General features: G+C 35.6%; 1 protein-coding gene across 1 annotated transcript in view; it reads right to left on the reverse strand.

Moving 5' to 3' along the window:
* The window catches only part of Msp300 (Muscle-specific protein 300 kDa), a 409,159-nt gene that overhangs the window by 349,300 nt on the left and 41,846 nt on the right, over positions 1–18,013 (reverse strand). Inside the window, exon 2 of the mRNA XM_074174300.1 lies at positions 2,089–2,392. Within this exon, the coding sequence (XP_074030401.1) occupies positions 2,089–2,392 (304 nt within the window). The remainder of the gene's footprint in view (positions 1–2,088; positions 2,393–18,013) is intronic.

The following is an 18,013-nucleotide window of genomic DNA, read 5'->3' on the forward strand; positions in this document are numbered from 1 at the left end:
GACATACTAAGACGTCTATCCACTCGAAAGTCCCAGGCCCGGACAACATAACAAACCGGGCACTGAAAATACTACCGTGCAAGGGTATAACAGCCATAACTAACATTATGAACGATATACTCAGATTGCAGCACTTCCCGTACCAGTTCAAAGAGGCAACGGTTATCCATATCCCGAAGCTCAAGAATAACCACCTGTTCCCAGACAATCACAGGCCAATAAGCTTACTACCTTCCATAAGCAAAGTGGCGGAACGCGTCATTTTGAAGAGACTCGAAGATCAAACTAGAAAGCTAGGATTCCTCCCAGACGAACAATTCGGTTTTAGATCAGAAGACTCGACAGAGCTACAAGTCCTGAGGGTAGTAGACTTTGCCACCAAAGGCTTCAACCTCGGCAAAGGACACAACACCGGTGCAGTCTTCTTAGACGTCTCCAAGGCGATCAACAGAGTTTAGCATCAAGGACTACTGGCCAAAATGAGCGATTTCGGATACTCAAAACCAATGGTAAGATCAATTCAGTCTTTTCTAGCTGACAGGCGATGCTGATGCAGAGTAGGAGACAAACTATCAAAAATTCGACTACTAGAAGCAGGGGCCCCGCAAGGAGCAGTCCTTTCGCCACACCTCTTCTCCATATAAACAACGGACGTGCCCAAGCCGGAGAACAACTTTAACAAGTTAGCGCTCTACGCAGACGACACGGCCCTACTGGTGAGATCCACGAGCCAAGTGCATGTTACAAGATACTTGCAGCAACAGGCAGACATATTAGAGGAGTGGGCCAACCTGTGGAAGATCAGTATAAACCCTGCCAAGAGTCAGGCGATACTGTTCACCCGCAGGTTTGTACAACCGGAAGGCAACGGCACCTTCAACGGACAAGAGATTCCCTGGACCAGCAAAGCGACATCTTAGACAGGAGATTAACATTTCAGTCTCATGTACGGCAGAGAATTGGAATGACTAGACACGCCAGACAACGACTGGCACCTATCATAGGACGCAGAAGCAACATGGGGTTGAAAGTGAAGTTGCTAATGATCAAAACCGTCCTTATGCCAATAATACTATATGCCTGCACTGCCTGGGGCCAGTGCGCACAGATATACAGGAAGCAGTTACAGTCGTTTATGAACGCGAGCGGAAGGGCCGCCATAAACGCGCCGTACTATATCCCAAATAGATACATATACAGAGACTTAGACATGGACACGCAATATGTGGACGTGTATATGAGAGAACACGCAGAAAGCGTGTTCGATAGAATCAGATCGCACAACAATCCAGCGCTACGCGATCTACACGATGCGTTGAACATGGATGACCCCAGGTTCCGAAAAAGGGACAAACATCCAAGGCCGACCAAGCTGAATCAACGACCGCCCCCACGAGTCGCCATCAGGCGACTCCGGTAAGCATAATAATCAGATTTTCTTTCAGCAAGTTCACCGCAGAACAACTCGACCGCGATCCAATTATCCTAACGCTAGTTGCACACACACACCGATTTTGGACGGCCGACTTTGTACCGGTCGTCCAAATTCCAATAGTGAACCACATGTGGGAACGGGACCTTGCACACACGCCGACCGGTGATCGTCGCCGGTAAAATACCGGTGAGCAGCCGTCCACTGCCACTGTATCACCGGCAGTACCGGGAAGTAGTGGCGTACATGACTAAATACACTCTTGCATATTCACCGGTTTTTTACCGACCATTCCAGTCTCGAATGCTCGGTGAAATTGTAGTTACTACGCATTAACTTCGTTTTGGTAGTGCGTGCTAATTACGACAACAAAGCAACTGATTGTTTGACCGGATAAAATGACGGTGAGTGTGCAAGCACCCGCTACCAATAAAACATCGGCCGATTTTATACTGGCCGTCCAAAATCGGTGTGTGTGCAACTAGCGTAACGCTAGTTGCACACACACCTTAATAACAATAGCCACCGGTTAGTTTTTGCAAAAATTCAGTAAGGAATGGTCAGACAAAACATTTTTTACCGATCACGAAAGAATAGCACCTAAAGGCTGAATAGAAATTTAATAGTACTGGACTAATACAAAAGAAAATACTGACCTTGTAACAAATAAATAGTCGCCTGATATTCTGCCAACTTTTCGTCGATATAGTCCTGAGATTGATTTGCTATTATTTCAGCAGTGGAGGGTCCCGTATCTTCTTCTTCGTCCGGTTCATAGTTGTGGGGCAACGGAGGTGTTTCCAGGGGCATCCCGACGTACTGGAAATCACGACTCGGTGGGCCGAAAGAGTTCGGGGAGAAGGCTTGGACGCCCCTGAAGCTGTCAGGCGAATACGGCTGTATCCCCTTGAAGTAGGGGGATTCTGACGGGGAGGTACATCTGGTGGGAGCGGGGGAGGGCTGGAACAAAGAAACAAATTATTATTTTTAAATAATTCAGAAAATGAAAGATTGGAGGATAAAAATAATAATTAGGTATTTATGAAAATATCACAAAATGAAAGTTATGAATATTATATTGAAAACACTTTTCCAACGCCAGAACAAAATTACCGTCTCTCGACGTGCGTTTTCCTAACTACGATCATTATATCATAATGATCTCCTGAGGACGCTAACTTAGTTAGCGAAACACTCGTCGGGAGATCGTAATTTTGTTCTGGTGTTGGGAAAGTGTTTTCAATATATTCATTTCACGCCAGAGGTTTCAGTACGAACTATCAACTTATGAATATTCATCAAAAAAAATAAAGGAGAATAGAGAAAATTAAACTCTACGTGCATACTTACGAAACTAACAGTATGATGAACGAATTTTATTACATAGGTTTGAGACATATAGGGCGAGAAAATGAAGAATAAATTGATGGATGTAGCCGTTACTACGTGGTAGGAAATCATAATGAAGAAAAGGGAATTGAAACTATCTATGTGTTTTTCGTGGGTAACTAACGTTACTGCCGTTTTGTCCTATAAAGACAGATACATTTCTTAGAATTCAATGTTTTCAGAAAACCTAGCTATACAGACATTACCATCCCAAGTGTTTCTTTCCATCCATACAGTCATAAATTAGCTGCCTAAAATTCAATGTTGCACAGAGCATTCTTACTGCCTTTGTATGCTAACAATCTAGCTAGGGAAATTGATATAATTACGCAGATACAATCTGTTTCAAAATCTGTTTTTCCGCCCCCATACGAACGACAACTTTCAGAATTTAGGAACTTGTGCGAGCTAAGGAATAACGAGGTCTTACCTTTTAACGTGTGATTCCTAACACGGTTGCAGAATCATTCCAGCTTCAACCAGATAAATTCTCTCGAGAAAAATATCTGGTCGAGGCGGGAATCGAACCCACGGTATTCTGATCGTGAGTCGGGCGCACTACCACCGCGGCCGATTCCACAACACAACAACAATCCAGAAGTTAATCAGAAAACAAAGCCGTAAATTCACTTACAGATTATTATACCCCCAGATCAGACAATCAGAAATCAAGAAATTGATAACTCTAACATATTTTGGTAAAAGAACAGAGATAACTGAGGGTTTCTTCCGAAAAAACAATGTGGAAGTGGCATTTATGCCACATGCCAGGTTATCTGATTTCCTTTTCAATGCCAAAGATAAAGTGGACAAGTTGGAGGAATCTGGAGTTTATAAGCTTAAGTGTCTGGAGTGCAATAGTGTTTATGTGGGGCAAAGAAAAATCAGGCTAAAAAATAATCTACATAAGAAAAATCGAAATAATACATGCCCACACTTACAACATGAGCACAGCACTCTCCGGAAAGAGATCAAAGTCCAAACTAGGCTTGAGTATCTGAATTATCAGCGTTTTGTAGAGGATAATGCTAGTATAGATCCTAGCAGTTTTTGGTCTTTTATTAAGTCTAAAAATAAGCAAAGTGGCATTCCTCAGGTAATGCATTATGAGAATATGCCAAAAATAGAGCCAAAGGGTATAGCAGATGCCTTTGCACAATATTTTAGTTCAGTCTATGAGCCCTCTGATAACGATTATGTCTGGGGCCCGACAGGGCATTTTACTTTTTCAAATATATCTGAGGATACAGTCAGAAACAGTATCAAGAAATTAAAACCAAAAAAATGCTGTGGTGTGGACAATATTCCTCCATACATTTATAAGGGATGTATTGACTTTCTTGTACAACCTCTAACTTATCTATTTAATGAATCTCTTAAATGTAAAGTGTTTCCTTCTGCTTTAAAAATGTCAATTGTTACACCAATTTTCAAATCTGGTGACAAAAATCAAGTTAAAAACTACAGGCCAATAAGTATTATGAATACATTGGCTAAACTTTTCGAAACAATCATCTATGATGACATCTACACTCATTTTAAATTAAAATTTGCAGAACAACAACACGGTTTTCTCCCAGATCGATCTACAGCTACGAACCTTTTTTTATTCACTCAATCTGCTGCTGAAGCTATTAATAAAAAGGAGCAACTTGATTCAATTATGACTGATTGTGCAAAGGCATTTGATAAAGTTAATCATACTATTAAAGAAACTTGGTGATTTTGGATTTTCTGAGGCAGCTCTGCAATTTATAAAATCTTATTTGCTTGACAGATATCAGCAAGTCAGGGTGACAGGTTTTCTGTAACATCTGGGGTGCCACAGGGTAGTAACTTGGGCCCACTTCTTTTCAAAATTTTCATCAATGACCTAGCTCACTGCATTTTACACTCATTTTGCCTTATATTCGCAGATGTTTAAGCTGTTTAAGCTAATAACGTGCCTAGAAGACTGCATGAAATTGCAGGAAGATCTTGATTCGGTTTGCAGGTGGTTTGAAAGTAACAAAATGTTCTTAAATATCGATAAGTGCTCAGTTATAACATTCACAAGGAAAATTAACTATATTTCTGCTTCTTGCAAAGTAGAAAATGTTCCACTTATGCGTAAGTCTGAGTGTAAGGACTTAGGTGTTTATTTTCAAAGTAACCTCAAATTCAACACTCACTATGAATATATTGTCAACAAAGCTTATAAGATTCTTGGTTTTGTTATTAGAAATACAAAAAACTTTAGAGATGTTGGGTGTATTGTAAAGTTATTTAATGCTCTAGTTAGACCTCATCTTGGGTATGCTTCTGTTTTTTGATCACCACAGGGAGAGACCAACGCAGATTTGATTTAAAAAGTTCAAAAAAGATTTCTTAGAAATCTTTATGTCAAAATTTATGGCTGCTATCCCATTATGGTGTCTTACAGAGGCATGCTCAAGGAATTTTACATTGTTACTTTACAGAGCAGACGTGCATTACAGGATGTTCTTTTTGTATACTATATAATTAATAATGTAAAGTACAAGGGATCATCTCTGGTCAACTATGTAAAATTGTTGGTGCCTAAGGTAAACCTGCGTAGACAGGACAAGAGAATATTCTTTATCGGCCTTTCTGATAACTCGCCAATCACCTGTATGCTAAATCATTGCAACATTTTAACTGAAAATAGCACCGTGGATCTTTTTACTAAAACAAATGCCAAAGAGATAAGGGCCTACTTTTTCTCACAGCCGGATTAATTTCTAGGTATTGGGTAACTTAATTTATACCTATAAATATATTGTATATATTTTAAAAATTGTGATAATTTATTTGATTTCTTTTTTGTTTCCTTTTATATTAACTGTTTTGTTTTATTTTAGTTAGTAGTTCTTAAGCTTATTTTGTTATTGTAGTTTTATCTCTCTTACTTTTAATCACAATTCAATATTGTGTTTGTAGGAGTAAAAAGTAAAAAGTAAAAAAAAGTAATAGTGTTTATGTGGGGCAAAGTGGTCGAAATTTCCAAAAACGATATACTGAACATGAAAGGTCTTTCAGACTAGCTAAAAATGATTCGACGCTTTAATACCATTTCTTGACATGCAACCACAAATTGTGTACTATGCAAGGAAGGGTTGCAAACTCAATTATTTGGAATCCTTGGAAATTCACAAACATTGCGGGTGCAACCTGTTAAATGATCAAATCAATATAGTTTACTCACAGGTTTTCAAATTAGCATATCCACATTGTCACAAGTAAAGAAAATTCATAAACTCAATTAAGCTAAGTACCTCTATCATTACCTATTATATAAGGGCTTGTGTAATCAATCATTTTTAGTTTAATGTATAATTTTGAAAATGTTCTTATAGGACGAAACTGCAGAAACGTTAGTTACAAATAAAAGTGGTGAAAAACATAGTTTCAATTCTCTTTTCTTCATTAGTAAATTAGAATTTAAAAATCATACATTTTGCGATATGTGTTCATCTAAAATTGCTTTACTAGTTGTGAAAAAACTAAATGCTGTTTTTGATATGTTTCTTGGAGGGAAAAATGGTGACCTAATCCATTTATTGACATCCTTGATATCGAAACTGACACTGATAGACTTTCTCGTACTAAGTGACGATTACAAAGATTATGATTTAATAGTTCTATTAGTCACTCTCTTTCTTTTTGTTGAAATTATTTAGATAAATTTTCCGTAACAAAATTATTTCTAGTAACAAAATGCCATACAGAATATACAATGACATACATTAAGACTCCATGAACATGAAGAATGAAAATAACATGACTATTAGTAGAATTGTATATCTCTTAGATTTCTTGGTTCGTGATAAAATTGAAGGAGAAAAGAGCGAAAAATATCTTCTTTCGATTTCCAAAACCTTTATACACATACTTCTTCTAAATCAAATCATTCCGTTATTAAAATCCTTGATATAATTATGCGCTTTCCACTCTCTGAGATCAATACAATCAAAAAAATGTCACTTTAGTTATCATGCCTTTTCAAATGATCGCCGTAAAAAACACGTATTTGAAAAGCTGCAGCTTTCAATCAAGGAAAGGTAACCTTAGATGAAAGTTTGTAATTCAATAATTTAATGTAAGTTCCAATACATATTTCCAAAACGTATTTGCTCGATATATCCATAATACAGATATAAGAGCTAGAGCACAGGGTAGGGCACATTTCAAAATAATTTCAGATGTTCAGGGAGTTCCATTTTCCGTTAGAGTCAATAATGAAAATACCATGATATATCGAAAATTAAATGGATCCCTTGAAAATAGGGCAATCGAAACTTGATAAAGGGGTCAAACCCGAAACCGGTCGTATAAATAAAATCTAGCAGTTGTATTTAGACACAAGTAATTTTAATAATTTCATTCAAGTGATCATGAATAACCATAAAGTAAACAAGTCATCAATCACACATATACATCGAAACTGTTGCAATCAAGTGATTAATATTTCCAAATCAGTGTGGAAGTATTCATTGAGGGAATAAAATGTATTGTCATGTAATAGTTTTTTAACATTTTCTTTAAAGGAATGCAGGTTTGATAGCTGTTTAAGAGAGATAGGTAGTTTGTTGAATAGTTTGATGGGCATAATTAGAGGGCCGTTTGTTTCTTTCATCAATTTATGGTGGGGAACAATAAAATTATAGTTGGATCTTAACGTACATCCGGTGGCGAACCGAAGATTATCTCTAGATTGAAATTTGTCGTGATGAGTTTTGACAGAAACAACACAGTTGTATATATATATATGTATATATATATATATATATATATATATATATATATATATATATATATATATATATATATATATATATATATATATATATATAGTGAAATAATGCTTAAAATATCCAAAACGGTAAACAGCTCCCTACATGAGTTCATTTTTTTTAAATACATTGTTCTCACTATTTATTTTGAGCTATTAGCAGTTCGTTTATTCTTGTACAGTAACCAAAGTTGATCAAGCAATAACTGAGTGAAGATTGAATATAAGCATAGTAAAAGCTCTTCAATATACTAAATGGAATAAAATTACGGAGATTGCGAATTACAAAACAATGTTTTAGTCCAGTCATTATAGTAAGTTCACCTCGGAATTCGAGATACCCAGCTGTAAGTCTGTAAATACTTGTATATTGACACCCTAAAAGTTGTCTCAAAACCTACATATGGTAGGGTGTAAGCAACTATTAAATTTCAAGGTCAAAGGTCACAAAATCGGTTTTTTGCGCTATTTTTGGAAATATCTCATTTCCTATGGGTTTTTTGCTATTTGTATTTATTATCAGTATTGTAAAATACAAAATTCTCTACAAATTTTGTTTAAAAAAATTTTTATACGGTGAACCGTTTTAGAGATAGAGGGCGGAGAGCACGCGGTCACAGCATCACTTCAGGTCAACCGGTGCCTCCGGTCGAGAACACGCCATATATAGTTGATGAACTATCGATAAATCAATGATTATAAATATTTTTCAATTTTTATTAACTATTATATTATATTTTATCATTTTTTCATAACTTATCCACTTTTTATTCAGTATTAATTTATTTAACAACACTTACCTGCCCATGTAATTGCAGAATTGTTAATGAAAATATAGGAATTATATTTGAATTTTAACCTAATCAATATTTATAACTTCTTACATGATGAAAAAAAAACAAATAAATTATGAATTTATCTTTTTATATAAAATATCATTGAATACATTTATTTTTATTGAAAGTAAAGAAATGGAATAAAGGGTACAAAAACTACAATTTATAATTTTAATCATCTTCTTCCTCTTCATCGTCGTCTTCTGGCTGCTGGTAAATTTCAAACTGGTCTTCATTATCGTCTTCAACGACATTTTTCTCAAGTTCTTCCATGATTTCGGGGTCAGAGGTTCCATCTTCGTTAATGTCGCTCTGATATGGTAGAGCATTGAGACAAGCTTGCCCATTACATTGGCCACAAGCAGAAGAGCATTGCAAGCCCGCTTTCCTGCATCCGCATCGCGAACCACAACCACTCTTGCAGTTGCAGAAAATTGTATTTAGCAAATCTTCTGGAGCAGGTGGTAAAATTGTCATGATAGGCTCCAGAAAATCGTTTCGCATTGCCCAACCCCATACCTGGGGTTCCAAATCATGTCCTAACCAAGTTTGAACTTGATAATATACACGGTTGAAATGTTGATGAGCAGCTGCACTTGTTGGTGGAATATTTGAAAGCTGCACAGGTTTATTAAGTTTTGTAGACTTGACGTAATGCATATAACGAAGATGATCGAGACTTTTCACAGATTTCGGAGCATTATAGACTGCCAATAAGGTTTGAGTTCCACTCTCTAATAATCTCTGGGCCGAACAATTTTCTTCCTCAAATGCTGCAGCTAGTTCATCCAAATTTGTCAGTTTCTCAAAAACTTTTAAAAATGATTTTTTCCCTTTTCAAAAAGCGCAGAAGTTGTGTCCCAGCCACTTAATGCGTGCAGAAATAAAATATGTTTTTCAGGATGAGGATAATTATCAAAACTTTTAGTCGAGTATATCTCCGTTTTTACATTACCTTTGCCATTACGGTTGACCTGAAGTGATGCTGTGACCGCGCGCTCTCCGCCCTCTATCTCGAAAACGGTTCACCGTATAAAATATTTTTTTAAACAAAATTTGTAGAGAATTTTGTATTCTACAATATTGGTAATAAATACAAATAGAAAAAAACCCATAGGAAATGAGACATTTCCAAAAAAAGCGCAAAAAACCGATTTTTGTGACCTTTGACCTTGAAATTTAATAGTTGCTTACACCCTACCATATTTAGGTTTTGAGACAACTTTTAGGGTGTCAATATACAAGTATTTACAGACTTACAGCTGGGTATCTCGAATTCCGAGATTCTTACCTAATTTAAGCTTAAATGACTGGATTATTTCGACAGTTTACTCGGAAAATAATCAATATGCTTGTTCCAAAAGAGTTGAGTATCAATGTTCAAACCTAAAAATTTCACATATGAAGTTTGTTGCATTGACTGGCCATTTATTTTGACCAGAACACTGCGATCATTCTCATTTATTGAAAAGACGATTGTATATATTTTTAGAGCTGTTGAGAATGAGACCATTTTGAGAAAAATATTTTTGCATATTAGCAACTGCTTTATTGGCGGGACACGACAATCCCTCATAATCCAAGGACTTCAGAGTGAACGGAGAGTCGTCTGCAAATTGCACTGTACAATGTTGACAATTACTGTTGTTGAGGTTATGTACGAATAAAAGAAAGAGCATAAATCCTAGGACGCTACCCTGTGGGGAACACCAATGGAAACGGCAGGTTCTAAAGTAGAAGGTCCCAGCCTCCAGTTTAACCCTCACAGTTTGCGTTCTGCAATCCAGATAAGATCCCAACCAATCCAGAGATGAGTCACGAATTTCTAGACAAAACAGCTTGCTCAAAAGTGAATCGTGATCAACAGTGTCGAAAGCTCGTGACAAGTCGTACTGACGCTATTAGTCGGGAGGACATGAAATTGAGGACAACGATTTATGCCTTTTCATAACAAACTGTTCGAAGAGATTCGGGAAATGTACATAATAATGTGAGCGACATTTTGAAACTGTTTCACGAGTGTGATTGATTGTATATGTAATTTTTTTTGAAAAATTGCAAATAATGCAGGGACGCATAGAAAAAAAAAACATGTTGATAGCTAATTCCATGTAGAATGCGAAGACAGATAGACTTGTTTTCTATTTGAAAAAGATTCATAAAGTTTGGATGACAAAAATGAAAGTAACATTTGAAGCACTCTATATAAATAAAAATGTTATCAATATTTCTCAGTTCATTACATGCTATTTTGTTATTCTCTGAGTTACCTCATCAGACAACTTCCAGATGAAACAACTCAACCACTGTTGTATCATTCAGAGCCGGCTTGACTTCACATAAAAGTCAATTATTTGGTAATGGCGCACTAGGCTGAAAACAAATTATGAGTAGAACACTATGTGACCATTTTATTGACAGAAAAATCAAAAGTGGTTCCATTGAAAAAAAGTATATTTTACTTTCACGGAAAAACGTAACATACCGTTGATTTCAAAAGGTAGCTTTCCTGGTGCCACTATTTTTCATACCTATTCGCATTATCGATGAATCGAGCAAAGAGGCACTATTGGGTAAACCCGGTATATTTACATAGAGACAATTGCAGAAGTGATTTAACAATGATTTTCGTTTTCAATGAATATTGTTATGAAAATCAACCCTGGGTAAGACAATCAGTTTTAGACCTTAAATTATTAGTGATATATTGTCTCCAAGCATTGAAAATGACAAAGTAACGAAAACTTTGGCAAAAGTCTTGGCTTTGGTTTCATCGCTTCATATAAAGATATGAGAAACATGTATATTCGTCTCATCTTGTCGCCTTGCGTAACTTATCAGTCTTTTGATGTGACGGATATACAAACCGAAATGGTTTTTCAGCTTGTAACGGTTATGCATGTCAAAGTAGTTACGGATTACGTGCAACTATACTTCGTGTTAATATACTTAGCTCGCGGTTACGTTACAGGTCGTTCATTATAGATGGAGGCGCGCCTTAAGGAGGTGTTAGCACTATTGCCAAGTCAGCAGTTTCTCTATATAGCAGTAGTCTAGTTTAAGGTTGTGTTTGCTCATCCAGAAGTTTCTACTGTTCACTGCACCTTTGCTACAGAATGACTTCCACGCTGTTCGTTAAAAAAAGTGAAAATCTTTTTTAGGTCAGGTGATAAGGTAGTCATTATTATCTCGCCAAACCTAAGTTCCAATAATTATTCAAATGGTTCTGGTCGGAACTTGACGTACACAACTTTCATCATTTATCAAAAGCATCAACTTTTGGCACAGTTTCAAAACAATCGTGAACGGATTACAACATTTTTATCTGAAATAGTCAACGATGAATTATTATTGCCTTTCAAATGAATGACGTTCAATTTAAGAAGCAGTAATATTTTTTTTTCATTCAAGGAATCATGTAAATAGAATGATCAATTAATTAATATTCACGACAATTTTTTTTACAAAATTATGAGAATTCTGGTTATATTCAGATATTTCTGAAGTCACACCACTCGATGAAAGATTTAATGTGGAAAGTATCACCAAAATTATTATTAAACGGCGTTACAACGAAATTGGCTCATTCATTTTCAAGAAATTTCATGTTGAACGTTTTATTTAATAATTCAACTGACTTTATAAACCTTCAACATCATTGATGTTGTTCAGAGTCAGCCCAACAGTTTTGCATACCCTATATATTGATTTTTGTGTGAAATCATGTTTGAACGAACGTTTTCTCTTACTAAATCTGTCACCGTGGCACACTGGTCCCTGTTCAAAAGTGAGACGCAAAAACTTTGTATTGACGTTGAATTTTGTACTAGATTATTTCAAATCTTTCGTGCATTTCAACGACATGTGTATTTGTACCTCCATATCGCAATAAATATTGATTTCTGTATCGCGTGTCTGGTCAAGAGAAGAGGTCCGATCCTGCTCCAAGACAACGCCCATCCGTATGTTTCATAAACGAATTGAGCGTGGAAGTTCTGTCTCACCCACCATACTCCCCAGACATCTCGTTAATCGACTAACATCTTTTCAAACACTTCGATAACTTTATCACCGGTAGAACCTTCGCCAATCAGGACCAGGCAAAAACAACCGTCGTCGACTTCATCGAATCCCGATCACACAATTTGTATGCTAACGGATAAGTGAATAAGTATACACTGAGACATTACAGTAGACTCATAAAAACGGACAGAACTTTTGAAACAACCTAATAAATTTGAGATAAATCTTTAATGTCACTTCGATTATTAACAGAATTGCGATCTTTTTTATCTGAAGCATTTTCAACGTTATTCTTTTCAGATAATCAAATTCAGAAGCTATAACCTCAGTATTTTGGAAATCAAAGTGATGAGCATTTTCAAGCGAATATTTGGCTGGAGCATAGGCGGGACTATCATTTATCATGTTTTCTGAAACTTTTTGGATACTCTCCGAGACACTCTTCTTGACATGTCAACTGAAACTGAAGCTCCCATTTCTGCCGTCTCATTTATAATGCTGATTTCTTGCGCACTTTCTGTAATAGCGGGTTCGTGAGTACTTCCCACGCGATTTGGTTGACTTGGCTTCGTTTTGGTGCTTTCCAAAGCGGTGTGCCAGATATTTGGTAAATGTGTTTTTTTTCCTTGCTGTTGGTGTTCGTGTATTTCTATGACTTCTGAATGCATTCTTGTTGAATAATGATTCGAAGTTGCTAGCCTCACGGTATTTTCGAACAGGATCTTGTGTTCCCCGTCAAACAGTGCATGTTCAGCGACTGCAGACTTCCCGGTTTGTCCAAATCGGCAACTCCGCTTGTGCTCGACTAGGCAGGTACTAATGCTTCTTTTCGTCGGACAGATATAGACTTTACCACAGTTACATGGAATTCTGTAAACTCCCGCCGATTTGAGTGGATCTCTGCTGTCTTTCGTTGACCTCAGATACTCAGATATTTCTTAGTTGGTTCGAAGACGGTGTTAATTTTCTCCTTCTTCAGGCAGATAGACAGTGCCTCGGAGTTGATCTTCACTGGTGTTTCTCTTCTTTTCCTTTGGACGTGCAGTGCGGATTATGTCTTTTCTGTCGTAGCCGTTCGCTTCTAACACAGTTATTAGGTGTTTTATTTCGTCGTCGACGTACCTTACTTCATATATTCTTCATATATACAAAGTTCTGTTCACTAGGCTATTGAAGACGGTTCGTTTCTGTTTTGGATGATGGTTGGAACCATTATGTAGGTATCGATCTGTGTGTGTTTTCTTCCTGCACACCTTATGGCCTAGTTGATTACCTTCCTTGATGACTGAAACATCAAAGAAAGGAATTTGGAGGTTTTCTTCTACTTCCATGGTGAACTAGATTTTCGGATGAGAGCTATTCAGATGATTTAGGAAGTTCTGAAGTTCTTCTTTTCCATGACTCCGAATAACGAACGTGTCATCCACATACCTCTGTCGTTTTTCTGAGGTTTGAATGATTCTTTTTTCAGATTTTTCCATGCAGAAATTCGCCACTACTGTGCTAAGTGGACTGCCCATGGCGACTCCATCAACTTGTTCATAAAAGGATTTATTCCACTGAAAATAAGATGTTGGTGTAGCTGAGGAATTCTTCGAGTGGTACATTTGTGAATGAAGATACAATATCGGAGCTAACTAGAATGTTGTTTGGCTGTAAGGTAATGCCTTTTAAAGATTTGATAAAGTCACTGGATTTTCAAAGTATATCTATACAGACAACCATGAAAATGAAATGAAGATGATATTTTAGTTTGACAATGAGGTGTTACTTGAATAATTTATGGATTCTCAACAAGTACCGAGGCCAAGTCCATCACATAATGCTTCAATTATTCATGTATATATATATATATATATATATATATATATATATATATATATATATATATATATATATATATATACATATATATATATATATATATATTTGTTCATTGCATATTGGTCAGCCCGGTATATGAACGGGGCGTTGGTCCACCCAGCACTTCCCGAATATATTTAGGTATATACTTTTCGGAATACTCTTCAGTGGTATGATTTTATTAATAGGCCCATCAGAGGGGTAGATTTTTTCTGAAAATAAAAATTTTACATATCCTTTAAACCTTTGTCAGCCCTATGCTGTTGGTCAGCCCATAGTTATACAAATCGCTATATGAAGAGCATCTTGGTCAGCCCTACAATGCTGCCACATCGAAGGGCTGACCAGGAACGCGATCCATTTCAGTGTATCATTGGATTTCATCGTGAGGGTATCAAGTATTTTTAAAATCCTGGCAAATCCAGTTTTTCAGAGGTAAACTATGTGTTAGTTTACCGGAAAAAATATATTAGGAAAAGAAAAAGATGCCGTTACTATTGACTATTTATGTTTCATATAGTTTTTGTATTATGTATGATTGATTACTTGTTTATTTCGTGGTAATTCATGATTACTTTAATGAAATGAATAAAAACACTTTTGTCTAAGTACCACTAGTTGATTTTATGTATACGACCAGTTTCGGGTTTGACCCCGCATTATTAAGTATTTTTTCAATACTTCAAATAAAATCAAAAATCTTTATTTCCGTAGACCTAGGGACGGCATGGAAAAAGTCACATAACTCAGTACAATTACAATGAGGTCACAATCATAAAACAACATAATTATATGATATATTACATAACATTCAGACCATAAAAGTGGTACAAAAATTAAAATTTAAAATTCCAAATCAGACTGAAAAAATTCATCAAGCGAATAAAATACCTTTTCACATAATACTTTCCGAACTTTTTGTTTAGAGAGCTTTACACTAGTTATTATTTATTGGATATTGGGAGATTGTTGTACAGTTTTTTTGACATGATATGAGGTCCATTAGTCACCTTGGCTAACTTATGACTAGAAATTAAAATGTTATAGTTTTTTCTCAGGGTGAAGCCCGAAAGAAGACATGTATCATCTCTGTTCTAAAACTTGGAGCAATTTGATTTAACGTAGATTACGCAATTAAAAATATACGTGCAAGTAACAGTTAATATATTCAACTTTGCAAATAGTGGTTTACAGGAATCGAATTTTTTTTTAAAACAAATTGTTCTAATATTTTTTTTCTGGAAAATTGATAAGACACTGATTCTATTGCAGTTGCCAAAACAAATAATACAGTAATTGAGGGCAGAGTAAATATATGCATAATATAACTTTTAAGAATATCAATAGACACAAAATTACGCAGATTCCATATAACGAAACAATGTGTCGCTAATTTCTTCAGTACGAAATCAACATGATGATTCCAATTGAGGTGGGAATCAATAAAAACTCCTAAAAATTTTTTATAGTTTACCTGTTCAATATTTTTAATCTCAGACCTAATCAATACACTACAATCAGTTTCCTGAATTGTAAAGAAAATGGTGTTGGTTTTAAGATTATTTAGAATCAAGCCATTCTTAGAACAATAATTTTGCATGTTGAATACAGCATCATTTGCTCTTACTGACAATGTTTCACATTCCGAACCACTGACAGTAAAAGATGTGTCATCAGCAAATTGTATAGAGCACTGTGGATGATTAATTTTTGAAAGGTCATTAACAAATAAAATAAGTAGTGTAGGCCCCAAAACACCACCTTGGGGCACACCTGTAACAACATTTCGAAATTCAGAGAAAAATGACCCAGTCTGAAGCCTAACTTTAACAACCTGTGTGCGACCAGTTGAATAGGTTTCAATCCATTTCAGACTTGGACCACGAACGCCCATGCCAAACAGTTCATCAAGAAGAAGACCATGATGACTGATATCAAACGCTCGTGTCAAGTCGAAAAGAACACTAAGTGATTTTTCATCGTTGTCGAAGTTTGATAATACATGATTATGTAGAGAAAGGATGGCATCCTGGGTTGACAAGCCCACTTGAAACCCATATTGGTTGCCAGATACGATATTGTATTTATTTAAAAAGGACACAAGTTTTGATATGAATCTTCAAATATTTTCGAAAATGGAGATAGTAAAGCAATACCTCTGTAGTTCGACATTACATGCTTATCGCTTTTTTTATAGACTGGGACGACTATTGCTTGCTTAAGTCGGGAAGGAAAAATACCTTCAGAGAAAGATAAATTGATTAGATAAATCAGAGGTTCCATTATTTTCAAAGCAGCCTTCATTAAAACATTGCCTGGCAATTTATCAACCCCACTGGAATTTTTCGAACATGCGAATTTAATTATTTCCACGAGTTCAGTTTCATCTATTGGATAGAGGAAAAGACTCTCAGTTTTTACACAACGATTTTCAATGCCACCAGGTGCAGTATTTTTTACTAATGACTCCACTGAATCGACAAAATAACTACTAAATGCTTGAGATATACCGGGACCATCGTCAACAAGTACACCATCGCCAATGTCTTAGATGAATCGTTTATAATAGTATTTTTCCTGATGATAGACCAGGCAGCTTCAGATTTATGTTGAGCCTTGAGGAATTGATTATTAAAGTATTGACTTTTTAAGAGCACAATTTTTTGTCTATGATTTTTTAAGAGTTGCTTATATTGACCCAATAAATGTACATTGGTTTGGCTCTTGTTCAAATTATAAATATCTCTGAGTAATATACCTTCTTCAACGATATCCTTAGTAATCCATGGTGTGTGTCTACTTGAATTTTGATTTTGTTTAATTTTTTGAAACTGTTTAGGAAAGGATATATCAAAAGCTTGAAGAAAAACATCATGAAAATGGGAAAATTTAGTATCGAAGTCAAATTCAGTGAAGTATAGAAAATTGCACTTTTCATCCGATAATAAATTTATGAAATGGAGGATATTATGATCATCAAAATTTCTCTTCAAAAAATAATGGTATATATCAGCGGCGACGAAATTTATAGGTAAGGTAATACTTGGTAATGGGGTCAAACCCGAAAACGGTCATATAAATAAAATCAAATATAGGTAATTAGACAAAAGTGTATTTATTCATTTCATTAAAGTTTCAGTATTCCTACGAAATCTGCAATTGTTTGACACGCGTTAACTATTTTGGCGCGAAACTCTTTGAGAACCGTTACGATCTTTGCAATGGTCCTAATGCTATTTTGTTAATTGGCTTGCCAATATTTTGGTATACTTAGAGAATAATTAGAGAATATATAGGTATATGACGATTACAAATAAATATCATAGAATCTACTTAATTTTAAGTAATTCACTGTTTTCCAATTCCTAACTCAAATGAAATATTATTTTCCTGTGTTTTCATTTTTAGTTCGAATGGATGTTCCAAATTTGGTATATCGATTTGATGTGAATGTGTGTAGAAAGTAGCAAGTATTAGAATAAATATGATACTTCACGGAAGCTCATCAATTTTTTTTTATCAAATAGATGTTACAGTTTGTTCAGGACTGTTGTATTAAATATTCATTATGCATGTATTTCTTCAAGCATTACGATATCCATTTATCACTAGTGAATAATGAAATCATTACAGAAAAGTAAGTAGGCAAGTTCGTTGAATATGTCAATTCCATCCACC

Source organism: Leptinotarsa decemlineata, unplaced genomic scaffold (assembly GCF_025532065.1).
Source record: "Leptinotarsa decemlineata unplaced genomic scaffold, Ldec_3_MD MMD2_P_RNA_scaffold_12, whole genome shotgun sequence".
Taxonomy (NCBI): domain Eukaryota; kingdom Metazoa; phylum Arthropoda; class Insecta; order Coleoptera; family Chrysomelidae; genus Leptinotarsa; species Leptinotarsa decemlineata.